This window comes from Ziziphus jujuba, chromosome 6, assembly GCF_031755915.1.
Source record: "Ziziphus jujuba cultivar Dongzao chromosome 6, ASM3175591v1".
In the NCBI taxonomy this organism is placed as follows: domain Eukaryota; kingdom Viridiplantae; phylum Streptophyta; class Magnoliopsida; order Rosales; family Rhamnaceae; genus Ziziphus; species Ziziphus jujuba.
Window position 1 is genome coordinate 28,627,606 of NC_083384.1, and position 14,877 is coordinate 28,642,482.

Consider the following 14,877-nt stretch of genomic DNA (forward strand, 5'->3'; position numbering starts at 1 on the left):
TTAACACTATTATCTACAGCATAATTACCATTCATGTGAGTCAATATCATGATGGTAAAAGAAGATGTATAGATAAAGAAAACTAGCTGAGAAAGATATCAAAAAGATGATATATATATATATATATATATCTGAATTAATTTTCTCTGGCTATTTAGATGATATATTTTATAAAGATTAAAAAAATTATTTATAATTACCCAACTTACGATTACATTAAAAATATTGTAATTCTAAAACCATTATAATTCTTACTACTTGAGCTCTTAAGAAACAAAAAAATAATTAGTTTTGAAATTATTTCCTTACTGATATGTATATACTGATTTTAGAAACAAAAACAAAATCCCAGAGCTTTTATTAACATATATAAACAATGGGAATAAGATTCTTTCCAAAACTAAATGACAAAGAATAAGGTACGACGCGTCGTTATCCAAAATGAGACTACAAGACCAGACAAAAGTTTGTTACTTATCCTACCAACGGCTAGATTTAATCCGACGAGAAATCTGAGACCATTAATAAACTGCCACGTTACCACAACAAATTTCTTTTATTTTTCTCGATGGGTCTTCGACTCCATTACAAAACAAAGCAGACGACAGCAGGGCGTGACGATAGTGAATTTTTCATATTTGTCAATAAATGAACGTGGGTCCCACATGTCAGACATGGGCATGCCACGTCACCAACCCCGACAATCTTACCCCACTGAATTACTACCAAAACCCTGTTTTCCGATTTGAAAAATTTAGCTTGAAACATTTACACCACGGTGGAATCTATTCATTTCATTTCTTTTTTTAATTTTTTTAAGTACGGTAATATTTATTTAGTGTGTGCTATATGGGCTTGAATAATTTATAATTTTGTTTAAATAATTTATAAATAAATTATTATTAATGTTATAATTATTAAAATATTTATCAAATAATAAATATTTAAAATATTATTAGTTAAAATATTCAGATAATAATTCAACTAAATATATATATATATATATATATATTTATATAAATTCAATATTGATAAGTGAACACTTAAATGGTAGATGAATCAAAAAAGATAAAATAATTAAATTTTATCATATAATTTATTATATAATTATTTGATAAATAAATTTAATAAATATATAATATTTTAATATTATTTATAAATTAATTACAAAGTTTCCATATATTACCATATGTAAGGTACAAACAACCCTAATGATTTTTTATCAAAAAAAAGAAAAAAAAAAAACTCTAATGATTGAAAAAAATTAATTATAGAGTGTGGGATTATAAATGGATTGTTTCTTGTTTGTGCCACGTTATCCATAAATAAGCTTTTCTCCTGTGTTCTCATCTACAGGGCCACTACGTTCACCCCACGGTTACTTGTAAAATTTTACTTACTGTGAGCTTGACTTTAGAGGTAAAAAAAAAAAAAAAAAAGGCCTACTCAGCCCAAATCTCTCATAAAAAGTCCTCTGAAATCGAGACTCTTGCTGGCGGTTTAACAGTTGCCTTATCTCTATCTCAATTAAATTTAACTTCTCAGTCATTCCAATAAAAAAACAAAAAAAAAAAAAAAAAAATTCAAAAACTCATTTGTTTCTTCTTGTTGTTTTTCCGATTTTCCAATATTTTTTTTCTTTTTTTGTTTTTCTATTTTTTTTCTTCTGGGGTTTATAGGGTGGGGAGAAGAATTTTGGGTAACACTTATTTTCAATGATTAAAATTTAGGTTCATTTACATTGGATGCTGCTTTACTGTAATCACTATCAGTTTTGAGAAATCATAACTAGTACGTTCAATTTCCATTCCTTCTTTCTCTCTCTAAAAAAAATGTTTGGTCTTTGTTTCTCAAACTTCTCTTTGGTTTATTTAACGCTCAAAAACTTTGATTTCCTGCATTTTTCAGCCTCTGTGTTTTTCTTTGGAGTTGTTTTTCAGTTGTAATTTTTGACTGGTTTATTTATTTATTTTTTTCTTGTCTTGGGTACAAGCAGAGGCATTTTTGGTGATGGTTCAGATCTGAAAGCAATGTAAGTAGGTAACATATTATGGTAGTAACTATATTTAGCTAAGAAGTCTGTGTGTGTGTATTTTTTATATATGGTTATCTTTTCGAGCAGAAAGTTAAAAAGAAACAAAGAAACAAAGAACAAAGAACAAAAAGAAGCTCGATTCCTGGTGCAATACAACTTTTCTTTTACAGAATAAAATAAATAAACAAGTTCCTTTTTGACTAATCTATATATATATATATATATAAACTCATTATTCAAAGCCTGCAAGCTCATTTTTTTATGTCAAAAATTTCACAGGAGAGACACTACTTTTCTAGACAATCATCTTGGAATCTGAAAATTTTTAATTTTTTTTGTTCTTCTTATTCTTTACTTTTTTCTTTTACATTTTGTATTTTGTATTCATTGATTTGGTTTTTTTCATGTTCATTGCTGGTTCATATATCAGCCAGAGAACTATGAAAAAACAAAGACTTTGCAGGAGGAACAGCTCGTTCTCTGCTTGAAAAAAGCTTTCAACTTTTAAGCGGGTAGAGAGGAAATGGAGAGCCTGAGAATTTTCTCTTGGATTTTCTTTCTGGGTTTGTTTTTCTTGAGGGTAAATGCAGACCCAGTTGAGGATAAGCAAGCTCTGCTGGATTTTGTCAACCAACTTCCTCATTCTCGGTCTCTCAATTGGAATGAGAGCTCTCCTGTGTGTGACCACTGGACTGGAGTGGCTTGTAGTGTGGACAAATCTCGTGTAATATCCGTCAGATTGCCCGGGGTTGGATTTCACGGTCCGATTCCACCGAATACACTTAGCCGTCTTTCAGAGCTTCAGATTTTGAGCCTTAGATCCAATGGTATAAGTGGGCATTTTCCATCTGATTTCTCAAATCTCAAAAACCTGTCTTTTCTTTACCTTCAATTCAACAACTTCTCTGGGCCATTACCTTCAGATTTCTCAGTTTGGAAGAACCTCACTATTGTAAACCTGTCTAACAATGGCTATAATGGTACTATTCCTTATTCACTCTCCAGCTTAACTCAGCTAACAGGCTTGAATCTTGCAAACAACTCACTTTCTGGTGAAATCCCTGATCTCCAGCTCCCCAAATTGCAGCAGTTGAATCTATCCAACAACAATCTGAATGGTGAAGTGCCCAAATCACTTCGAAGGTTTCCAAGGTCAGTGTTCATGGGCAACAACATTTCTATCTCAGGTTTCCCACCTGACCTTTCTCCTGTTCTTTCACCCACTTCAGAACCATATTCCAAATCTAAGAATGTTGGGAAGCTTGGTGAAACAGCATTGTTAGGAATTATAATTGCTGCTGGTGTTTTGGGGCTTATAGCTTTTGGTTTTCTGATACTTGTTTGCTGCTCAAGGAGAAACAGGAAAGATGGGCTTTCTGGGAAGTTGCACAAGGGAGAAATGTCACCAGAAAAAGTGATATCAAGAAGTCAAGATGCAAATAATAGGCTGGTGTTCTTTGAGGGTTGTAATTATGCATTTGATTTGGAGGATTTATTGAGGGCTTCTGCTGAGGTTCTAGGAAAGGGAACATTTGGTACAGCTTATAAAGCAATACTTGAGGATGCTACCACAGTGGTGGTTAAGAGATTGAAGGAGGTGAGTGTTGGGAAGAAGGATTTTGAGCAACAAATGGAGCTAGTTGGGAGTATAAGGCATGAGAATGTGGTTGAGCTTAAGGCTTACTACTATTCCAAAGATGAGAAGCTTACGGTGTATGATTATTTTAGCCAGGGGAGCGTCTCAGCTATTTTACATGGTATGTTGATTCTATTTTCCTATATATGATAGTTGATTATCTGCATGCTTAAATTGCGCATTCATTTTTTTAGAATTTCTCATAACAAAGAGGTCGCCGTTGCAATATATAGCTGCTGAAGGATTCAACCATTTTTATAATTTTGCAATAACTTTGCTAAATAGGTGGAGAAATAAGACTAAAGAAGTCTATAAGGCATACCTTCAGTGACAGTTCCTAATATTCTTAGTTCCGCAAAAACTATAATACCTATTGGCCCTTAAGAATTTTGGTTAATGGTCAAAACTTTAACATATGCATTTGGCTAGAATAGTTTAAACTTTGCGAGTTATAATTGACCTCTAAGAACTAAACTTGATATCAAGTAATCAAATTGTGATGGCTGATTTTGGTTATATCCTGAAATCCTAAGAGTTGGTTACAGTATGTTACCTGCTGCTTTTATGCATAGAAACTAGAAAGAAAGACGTTTGAGTTTATGTGCTCATTCAATCATGCCATGTTGCCCAGATCTTTGTAGATCTGAACTATTATGTTTGACCTAGAAATGAGAGTAGTTGCATGAAGAATGATTCAGAGATAATCTAAACAAAGCATTCCTGTAGATAATATGGCAGTAAAGAATCCTAAACTTATCTTCCAAATTCATTATATTATTCTTAATGCTCTTGGTTCAATTTATCAACCAATCATTTGGTTAAACACATTAGGATATCTTATTGCAGGTATATTATTCTGAAACACCCAGCGACCTTACAAAGTATCTATGCATGATTGTCTTTTTAAGTTGTGGTTGGTATTTCTAAGAAACTTAAATCCTGTATAGGAAATAAATTGTATTTCTATGCATTTAAATCTTTGTGGTGAAACACCCTATCTTGCTGCTTCATATGTTAATTGCTTTGAATTTCTTAAGTGGTCAGCCTTCCTTGGAGCCTTATATTTATGCTCTATAATTTATTATGTATCTACTTCTTTTCAGGTAAAAGAGGAGAGAATAGGGTCCCTTTAGACTGGGATACCCGATTGAAAATAGCTATTGGTGCAGCAAGAGGAATTGCTCGTATACATACAGAGAACGGTGGGAAGCTTGTCCATGGGAATATCAAATTGTCAAATATATTTCTCAATTCAAAACAGTATGGCTGTGTGTCTGATGTTGGTCTGGCAGGCGTAATGAGCTCCCTGGCCCCACCTATCTCCCGTGCTGCTGGTTACCGAGCCCCTGAAGTAACAGACACCCGGAAAGCAGCACAACCTTCAGATGTCTATAGCTTTGGAGTGGTTTTACTGGAACTCCTCACTGGAAAATCCCCAATCCATACCACAGCTGGTGATGAGATTGTTCACTTGGTCAGATGGGTTCATTCTGTTGTCCGAGAGGAGTGGACAGCAGAAGTGTTTGACTTAGAGCTAATGAGGTATCCAAACATAGAGGAAGAAATGGTGGAAATGTTACAGATAGCCATGACTTGTGTGGTAAGGATGCCAGATCAGCGCCCTAAAATGGTGGATGTAGTGAAAATGATAGAAAATGTCCGGCATATTGATAATGAGAATCAGCCATCTTCTGAAAACAAATCTGAAACCTCAACACCCCCATTGCCACCAGTTGTTGGGACAGAGAAGTTAGTTTCACACTGAGTCACCATTTTGCCTTTTTCTTCTTTTCCCTCATATGATGAAGTGTTACGTTTCATTTTAACTCAGAAATGTTGTTTTTAGTCTGGCTATTGAACAGAACTGTGATAATTTTTTTTCTTTCATCAACCCGATCTCATTTTAGGTCAGGTCGTATATTGGTGTTATCAGTTGGCTGTCAATTCTGAAAGTAGTGAAAATTGAGATGTTGCATTATAACTTCCATATCTCGCCCGATCCCATTTTAGGTCAGGTCGTATATTGGTGTTATCAGTTGGCTGTCAATTCTGAAAGTAGTGAAATTTCAGATATTGCATTATAACTTCAATCTCTCTCTCTCTCTGTCTCTCTGTCTCTCTCTCTCTCACACACACACACACACAGAGGTTCCTGCTTAAAGCACAGTGATTCTTTCCCTTCATTGCATTTTAATCCGGAAAATTAGTCTACTGTTTGATGTACCAGCAGCACATGTTATAATAAAGTGCTTGTTCTATAACTTTGGTACCCTATTCTGGGAAAAGATGATATATATTCTGAGTTTGAACTTTGAAAAAATTGCCCAAATCCTTTGAATATAGAAGACATTGGCGGGACAAATTTGAAACAAAACTGCATTTGCTTTGCTTTGCTGTTTTGCTTTTCAAATGTGTTGCCCAGTGACTATGGTTCTTTTCTGTTCTAAAGGGAAAGAATCTGTTTTTGTTTCTTAAACAATGCTTTTCAAATAGTTTTTGGGCTCCAAAAATTATACATGTTCACATATTTGCGAAAGCTCAAAAGCATGTAAACAAATCACTTTGAGTTTCTTTCTTAAAAAGTAGTACAAATCACCTGCACGGTTACACAGTACAATGGGTTTGCAAGACTCCTTTTTTTCTTTTCGGGTAAATGTTTCCATTTGCAAGACTCACAGAGATTCAGTTCAAAGATTCAACTGTTTTTTTTTTTTTTTTTTTTTAATAAATTATTCAGGTGCCAAGGCGGTAATATTTTTGGAAGACAAAACACAAAGTTCTTTTTTTTCTTTTTCTTTTTTTAATGTCCCTCACACCCTACCAACCCTTTTTTTTTTTTTTTTTTAAATTAAAAAAAAAAAAAGGGTTGGTAGGGTGTGAGGGACTCTATGATTCCACCCACTTGACCTGAAAACTTAGTCAAGCACATAATTGATGACCATCTTTAAGGAAAGGTGGATGATGAGAAATTGTAAAACACAAAGAAAGAGCCATCCACCTACACCTACAGAAAAAAAAGAAAAAGAAAAAAAAAAAAAAAAGAAAAAGAAAAATCATCATTCCTCCCCTTCACCTTATTATTTTTCTCATTTCCTTATCAAACTTAATCATAATTTATTTATTATAAAAAAAATCATTATTTATTTAAGGGTAAATAATGATTTACCATAATAATTTACCCCATTAAAATATTATTACATGTCCTGAATTTTCCTTTTAACCTACAAAAGCTTATGTATTGTGCCCCTCAACTATTTATTTTTGGAAAGAAGAAAAAAATTTATTTAATCTAATTTTATTTTATTTCTACATATTGTATATTACTAATATTATTGTTTGATGGACAATGGGAGGGTCAACGGGTAAAAAAACCAAGTAAAACCGCGTCCAAAAGGACCAAGCCCAAGCCCTCCTATTCATAAACAAAAATATAAAAAAAACAAAATATAAAAAATAATTATTTTAAGGGTGGTGGGGTCCATAGCAAAGTAAAGCAGACCAATCAGCGAGCAATGTACAGCAACGATACAGCTTATATTTATTAATCATTCATTTTTTATTATAATCAGTGAATACAAGCTTTTGCCTTTTGCCTTGTATTGCCCTTTTATATTTTTTTGGTTCTTCAGAGAAAAATACCTGCGGGAGGTAAAGCAAACAAGCAAAAACCAAGTTTCATGGCGTCGAAGCGGATCTTGAAGGAGCTCAAAGATCTCCAGAAAGATCCCCCTACCTCTTGCAGTGCAGGTTTTTTTTTTTGTTCTGTTACCCTTCATTTTTTATCTTTCATTTTCAACTTTTTTTCCTTCTATTTTTGTTTTTGTGATTTTGTTGATTTTTTTTTTTCCCCTTCAAGATGCAAGTGGTTTTTTTTTTTGGTGGTCTGTATTACTGATTGCTGAAATTTATATATTGGGTTCATGTTTGGGTATGTAATATATTAATGATCTGGGTGTTGGAGGCCTAGTTGTATTAGTTTTGTTTTTGTCCGTTTCTTGAGGCCAGAGTTGCTTGGGAGTCTATAACTTGAGGATTGTGGTGGGTCTTGTTTATGATTGCCATGCAAATGAAAAAAAAAAAAAGGGAAAAATAAAAAGATGATGTTTTATGCAGCATATCAAGAAATTTTTTCAGTCCTAAATTTGGGTGTTTGAAATTTCTAATAGAAGATGAGATGGTTTGGGCATGCAAATGCTGTAACTTTTCTGGCTACAAAATTGAGTTGATCAAAGTCTTACCCCCAAGTTGTTTGCCTCTGTTACCATTTTTTTCATATTTAGTGTCAGGCTATCATGCGTTTTTTGACAACCTCATCTTACATGAATTTGACCTAGTCTTGCCCATGTAGCACTTTCAACATCAACCATAGTTCCAGTTTGTATCAATGGGGCGCATCTATTAGGAAATAGAATGTGCACCATGTACCATAGTAATTAATGGTTTCGTTCAATCATATTTTTAGTCAAAATTCTTAAATAATATGGACTTCCTAACGTTGAGCCTCCCCAATGGATTGGTGTAGCCTAAAAGGAACTGAAAGAAGTTCCTAAGCTTTTAATTACTTGTACTTTTTTATTCGAATTTCTAGTCCTTTCATTTATCATATGTGGACTTCATACACCCTTTGGCCCCTATCTTTGAAAAGTTAAAATTACAGTCTAAATTCTTATTGGCTCATGGATTATGCTGCATTGGCATTATTGAGGTTGTTCATTTGTTCAAAACCATGAATTCACCGCTGGTGGTGAAATCAATTACTGATCATTATATCTTCTACTGAATAATGTATTCATCTTATAATGTACTAGAGAGATTATTTTAGTTAGTCAGGAGAAGGTGAGGATGCGTTTTGAAGGTGAATAATCAATATCATAGATTGAAGTCAGGGATAATATCTCATTGTTGGATTATCTATTAGTTATGGTATATGCTGTTACAGTTATGAACGACAAAATACCTTCCATTTTTTCTTTCTTTCTTTTTTTTCTTTCTTTTCCTTGTTTTTTTTTTTTTTTTGGTTCCTCAAGTGGTAGACAGCCCTTTTGGGTTTTGAACAAATACCCGTTTGCATAAATTACAAAATTATTGCTTTTTGGGGTATAAGAACTAAGAATAACTTCTACAGTAACTGGAACCTATTATGTTTCTGTTATTTTGTATTTCTCTCGCTCTCTCTCTCTCGCCAATAAGTCAGTATCTTTTGGATTACTTTCTTCCCTTTTTTTGTGTTTTTTGTTTTCCTGCTCGGTAAAAATTGTTAGATATAAAAGATATTTGTGACTTTTTTATTAATTAAATTTGGTTTGTTTGTTTTTGTTGTATATTTAGGCCCAGTTGCTGAAGACATGTTTCATTGGCAAGCAACAATTATGGGTCCTCCTGACAGTCCATATACTGGTGGAGTGTTTCTTGTGACTATTCATTTTCCTCCGGACTATCCTTTTAAACCACCTAAGGTAAATGCCTTCTAATTGTTTTAAGTGATAAGTTGGTGATCTTGTTCCACAGCAGTTTCATTTTTTCCTCTTCCAGTAAACTGATAAAGTAGTTAAAAATATTATGTCTATTCTCAGTGACGTTCTTATCTGGTTATCCAGGATCTCAAGCAATGACATTTTTCTTTTTTACCCGATGCTATTGTAATTGTCCATGATTGTTGAGGATTTGGCTTTCCCTACATTTACAAATAATTTACTACTTATGAGTCATGAGTTATGTGACCAATATTCCCACTCCATCTCATAATTTCACCTTTATGTTTAAAGTTAATATGTATTGAGTTTTACTAATTTTAATATTTAAGTTAATGGGGTGTCAGTTTAATCCAGTCAGTGTGTTCGCTTGAATTAGTTATGATGGGGATCAAATGAGACCCAAGTGACTTTCAATCGACTGTTGTGTGTACATGTCCCTTATCCTCTCTTGAAGGAGAAATTTACAAGTCTATCATTGATATCTTTCTTAATAATGAGAGGAGGAATGATCAAATTCCTCTACTAGAATTGCAAGCCTTATTTGTATATTATGGTTCATGGTTGGGTTACTCAGGCTCTTATGAGAGCCACACGTACTGCCCTTGTATTGTTAAACAGAGATAAAGACCACTTTTATGCACCTGTATAGCCCAAGGTGGATGTGCTTCAATATTAATTCTACAGGTTGACAGAAACTGAACAAATCGATTCTTCAAGTGTAAAAACCTGCTTTAAACTGATTTGGGAATATGGTAATTTTGTGCATTGGGTAGTTTCATATACAATTAATTCATGATAGCAATTTTGTGATGATCTGTGCAGGTTGCATTCAGGACAAAGGTCTTTCACCCCAATATTAACAGTAATGGTAGCATCTGTCTTGATATTTTGAAGGAGCAGTGGAGTCCTGCTCTTACCATATCCAAGGTAGAATTTTTATTGCCTACACATGAATTTTTCTTTTCCATTTTAATTTCATATATGAATAATTGTGCACTTGCAATCCACTTTTTGTGGTCTGCATATAGTTGTGGATGATGGATTTGTAACTTTGAATGTAAATCAGAAGTCAAACTGAGTCAGTCATTCTGTTTTTCATGGGTGTTGTTTCACTACAGAATGCTCAGAAATAAGAACTGTAAAAGTTGCTTCAGCTATCCTTTTCCATTTGAAATGAAACTATGTAACTCCCCCTTTGTTAGGAGTATAACAAACGATGGAACGAGGAGAAACAATGCACATACACTGGCATGCTGTACTCATTGATTTTGAGTCTTAGCTTATTTTGAGAAAGTCACTTAACTTTATGTTGTATAACCTGGGAAAAAACACTGAATGCATGTTGATTATTTCTCAGGTGTTGCTCTCGATCTGTTCGCTGTTAACAGACCCAAATCCTGATGATCCTTTAGTTCCTGAGATTGCGCACATGTACAAGACCGACAGGAACAAGTACGAGACAACCGCAAGGAGCTGGACCCAGAAGTATGCTATGGGTTAAGGTTGCCGCTAGAGCCGTGTGTGAAGGGGAGGGTTGCTTTCTCTGAGTCATTGGTCTTGTTTTTTATATGTATGAAAGAAAATGTGGTCCTTTCTTCACGGATTTGGACCTCAAGGAAGAGTTTTCAATCCTGCCCTTCTTAGAACACAAATTGCTTGAAAATTTAAATTGTTTGTACCGCAGAATTGTCTTTAAATATAAAAGAAACTTGTTTCTTTTCACCTTAAATCTGAAATCCTGCCCATAAAATTTGTAGCTGAAAACATGAGCGCATACTATTTATATAGCTTGATGCACGTATTGTCATGCTCCTAAGGCACATGCTATAGCACGTGATAGCATGATCTTATAAACATTTTACACATTGGTCGAGGTATACAAATTTATTATTTGTATAGAAAATGTTTCATAGCAGAAGGTCGGTATCAAAGTTTTCTAATTCTGAACTAATAAAATGCGACATGGTTATCAGTGAAGCTGATGTGCCTGATTCTTTACTCTGGAATAACGGAAAACAAAAAACAATTAAAAAAGGAAAAACAACAAGAAGCTCTTTTAAATAAATACAATTACAATGTAACGGAAACAATGCACAAAATTTTCAAACTTTTGAATTTGAAGCAAGCCATTGGGCCAAACAAAATATTGGTTCAACACAACTTATCGACATTCCAAACCTTGCTTGGACCGTTTGACGAGACAGAGCCCAAACAAGAATATGCATTAATCTTCTTTTTTATTTCGTTTATGAGCTAGCAAGTTTGAACCCCCTTTCTTCATTTTTTTTTTTTTTTTCCCTTGATTTGATATTGGGGGTGGTAGATTAGATTTGCACTCTGGATCTTTGTGAGAAAAAGCAGTGGTTTTTCCATTAGGCTGTCTAGATGAAAATTAGCAAGCTTGAAACCTGAGCATATGATAAATTTGATTGCGGAAAAATCTAATATCAGCTTCTTCAAAGGTAAACTTAGGAAGGTCATTTTGAGAAACTTGGTTTGTAATCCATCCCAATGGGTTTACAGATTGAACATATCATTCAGGATTTGAATTCCATTATCCAGTTTAAACCATAAAATTTACAGTTAAGTTGGACACATTTAATTGCTAAAATGTGGGTGTCCTCCCAATTTCATGTTTTCAGATAAACAATTTATTTATTTATTTTTTAATCTCAAGAAATTTTTTTGTGAAAACAAATTCAATAGCAAGTTAGTTAGCAACACAATCTGGAAGATGATCTAAGTTAGTTAGCAACACAATCTGGAAGATGATCTAGTTATTAAAGTCTTAATAATGAGAGTGTCAAAATAAAATTACTATTGAAACTGAAACTTTGATCTGTTTTTCTGCTCCCTACTTAGATCTGTTTTTTCTGCTCCCTACTCCCATAGAAAAAGGAAATTTCTACCATAGGCCAAAAAAAAAAAAAAAAAAGAAAAAAAAAAGGAAAAAAAAGAAAAGAAAAAGAAAAGTATGGAGGGCCATTCAATGGTGAAAAAGCTCCTTCCAAAGTGTGTGTGTGGCCCTTAGGCACTTGCTTCGTATCCGTTTTTTGTTGCCTGAATCTGATGCTTCCAATCTACACACTCCCAAGTATAATAGTGACACTAGATACGGAGGTGTAAAAAACACCAAATTTGAAAATTGTCTCTCATGAAAGATGACCAATTTTCAACCATGGCTTTGTTGAAGAATCAGACCCAACCCCAAGTGGGTTTGGAGTGGAAAATAAAACAATCTGTGATTTTTGTCAATACTTTCCAACAATGCGTTGTAAACTTGTAATCTCCCTACACAAAATGACAATTCTCATCAAAACATGTAAGGCTATTAAATCCAAGTCATAGCTCTACTCTGTCTTCAAACCCTACTCTATTAAATCCAAGTCATAGCTCTACTCTGTCTTCAAACCCTACTCTCATTCTCTTATTAATATTATTATTTATTTTCATTAATTTCCAGCTTAATCTTAGAAAAATCCCAGTTGGGTCTGTTTATTTTTTTCAATTTTTTCTCAGACAATGTTTTATTTAAAAGCTCTAAACAATAGCTGAGGCTCCTTTTTTTTTTTATAAAGCTCTTTGGGGCATTGAAAAGGTATTATAAGGCTCCCCCACAAAGATCTTAAAAAATTTTAATATGATTTTGCTTTTTGTTTAAATTGAATTTGACTCTATAAAGTCAAAACATATTAGCAGCTTTCCAGGACATCTTGCACAACTATTGGACCATTACCATAATTCGGTGTTAGGTTATTTTCCAATCATACAATAACACCTGGCTTTCTTTCACTGGGAACATTTTTTTAATGTGCCATTTCCTCATATATACTGGGATCCCCTTTACTAGTATTTTAATTTTCATGCCTAGCTACTAAGATATTATAGACCCTGTAAAAGGAAATAGGTCATCAAGAAGCTAAATTATGTTATTTAATCTGATATTTTATTTAAGAATATGGTTTCCATCTTTCTTTGAGAGGAAAAAGATTGCTTGGAAACATTGATAATCTTATAACTTAATGGTTTTCGTCACCTGAACTTTTTGGACCATTTTTTTGTACCTTATTAATTTAACAAATATTCATACATATATATATATATATGGGGGGAAAAAAATGAATGGAACATTGTCTAAGCAAGTCCAAAAAAAACCACCCAAAGGAGTCAAGGTGGTTGCACTGTGGGCTGTGCCTCTTCTGCATATCTATATGGTTTTGTTCCCCATAAAAGAAAAAAATAAAAAATAAAGGAAGAAGAAAAAGCAAATGAAGCTAGCTTAGTTGCATCACACTTGTATTTTTATTTTTATTTATTTTTATAGGGCACAGTGATTACTGTCTTTTTTTGTCTAACACCGTTGCATTTGGAGTTTTTCTATAAAAAAAAAAAAAAAAAAAAAAAAAAAAAAAAAAAAAACACTAACCAAATTCTTTTATCTTTAAAAACCTCTTGTTTTTCTCTTTTTTTTTTTTTTTTTTCATATATTAAATTGCACATGGAAAGCTCAATGCACAATATGTAATACCTATTAACTTAATCAAATATCAATCCCCTCAGCAAACAAAAGGAGTCAGTGCGCACAAGTTGGAATACAGGACCTTGTTTTGGTCCCATAAAATCAGGTCCTTTTATCATTAATTTAATCAACCAGTTTTCAGTCTACCAAACCAGGCCTTTTGTCTCTATTAAAGACAGGAATGAGTGATAATCACAACCTAAAAACCCACTTCTCTATCATGAAAAGATATCTCAGTCATTGATGATGTGGCCATTGTCGAGCTCGATCGGTTGCCACATGGATGCTGAGCATTTGATGAGGTGGACTCAATATTAATTTAAAATCAATTATCAACTATAATGGGATGAAAATGATTCCTTCATTATTCATTCCCTCCATTTAATCAAATTCACCCAGAATTTGATCTTGATATTTCTTCAAGCGATGGAAATTAAAACCTGAAATATTTTGTTTGTTAGAGAGATTGTTGTTCTTTTTGTAGCTAGAGTTGGCTTGTGAATGAGTTAGTGATTTGATGGACAAAGCTCTTGGACATAATAATACTGGCATTAAATAAAGAAATATCAAGTTGTATTCTATTTGGGTTTTAATGGGTTTGGTGCTGAAAATAGTAGTAGGAAAATATATATATATATATATATATACATTAGCAGGAACATGCTGCAATCTATTAACAAACATTAATGAGAGACAGCTTGTATTAAAAGTTAACAAAATTCCTTAAACACTATAATAAAATGTTTTTGAGACGAATGCACAAAAAACATATATGAACAAAAATATTTTTTTAATCCTTATGATTCAATGGATGATAAAATATTGAAATTATATATTTAAAAAAAAAAACAAATTAGAGAGAATATATACCATTTTCTTTTTTAGATGAGAAAAACTTTATGAATGAATTTTGGTGGGCTAAAAGACCAACCAAGGAGAAAAGTGAGTGGGAATGAATTGTAAGGAGAAGTGAACAAGTTAACCTAACCCATTAAAGTTATTGCAAACATACATTCCAAGCTTTTGATTATATCTATATCATCTTAAATTTTTGTCTACCAAAGACCCCCAATTTTAGGGTTTCAGAACCCCTTTTCATGTACAAATTAGTCAATCATATTTGTAATTTTGAATACGTAATTGTTCCAAAAAGAAAATATATAATTAAAAAAAAAAAAAAGGCACAGCTAGGAAGCTATAATAAACTTCATAA

At 33.1% G+C, this 14,877-nt stretch overlaps 2 protein-coding genes across 3 annotated transcripts; both read left to right on the forward strand.

The window, feature by feature from the left end:
• The first annotated feature begins 1,574 nt into the window (after nt 1–1,574).
• LOC125419126 (probable inactive receptor kinase At4g23740) lies at nt 1,575–5,761 on the forward strand. 2 transcript variants are annotated; one of them, XM_016040921.4, is made up of 4 exons: nt 1,575–1,791; nt 1,997–2,032; nt 2,466–3,792; nt 4,775–5,761. In XM_016040921.4, exons 3-4 carry the CDS (start codon nt 2,559–2,561, stop codon nt 5,434–5,436), a joined length of 1,896 nt encoding a protein of 631 aa, XP_015896407.2. In that variant the 5' UTR covers nt 1,575–1,791; nt 1,997–2,032; nt 2,466–2,558; the 3' UTR covers nt 5,437–5,761. The 2 variants fall into 2 exon arrangements, with proteins under 2 accessions (XP_015896407.2, XP_060674428.1); XM_060818445.1 differs by having other exon boundaries at nt 1,575–2,032.
• Nucleotides 5,762–7,233: 1,472 nt separating this feature from the next.
• Nucleotides 7,234–10,867, forward strand: LOC107430121 (SUMO-conjugating enzyme UBC9). Its single transcript, XM_048464644.2, has 4 exons — nt 7,234–7,418; nt 9,000–9,127; nt 9,968–10,072; nt 10,503–10,867. The coding sequence occupies exons 1-4, from the start codon at nt 7,349–7,351 to the stop codon at nt 10,644–10,646; spliced, it is 447 nt and encodes a 148-aa protein (XP_048320601.1). The 5' UTR covers nt 7,234–7,348; the 3' UTR covers nt 10,647–10,867.
• Nucleotides 10,868–14,877: the final 4,010 nt, after the last annotated feature.

Bases quoted from the DNA above. Each gene is read 5' to 3' on its own strand.
- LOC125419126 (XM_060818445.1), top strand. From the start codon at position 2,559: ATGGAGAGCCTGAGAATTTTCTCTTGGATTTTCTTTCTGGGTTTGTTT. The intron at 3,793-4,774 runs GTATGTTGATTC...ACTTCTTTTCAG, and splicing joins CGTCTCAGCTATTTTACATG to GTAAAAGAGGAGAGAATAGG.
- LOC107430121 (XM_048464644.2), top strand. From the start codon at position 7,349: ATGGCGTCGAAGCGGATCTTGAAGGAGCTCAAAGATCTCCAGAAAGAT. The intron at 7,419-8,999 runs GTTTTTTTTTTT...TTGTATATTTAG, and splicing joins CCCTACCTCTTGCAGTGCAG to GCCCAGTTGCTGAAGACATG. The intron at 10,073-10,502 runs GTAGAATTTTTA...ATTATTTCTCAG, and splicing joins CTGCTCTTACCATATCCAAG to GTGTTGCTCTCGATCTGTTC.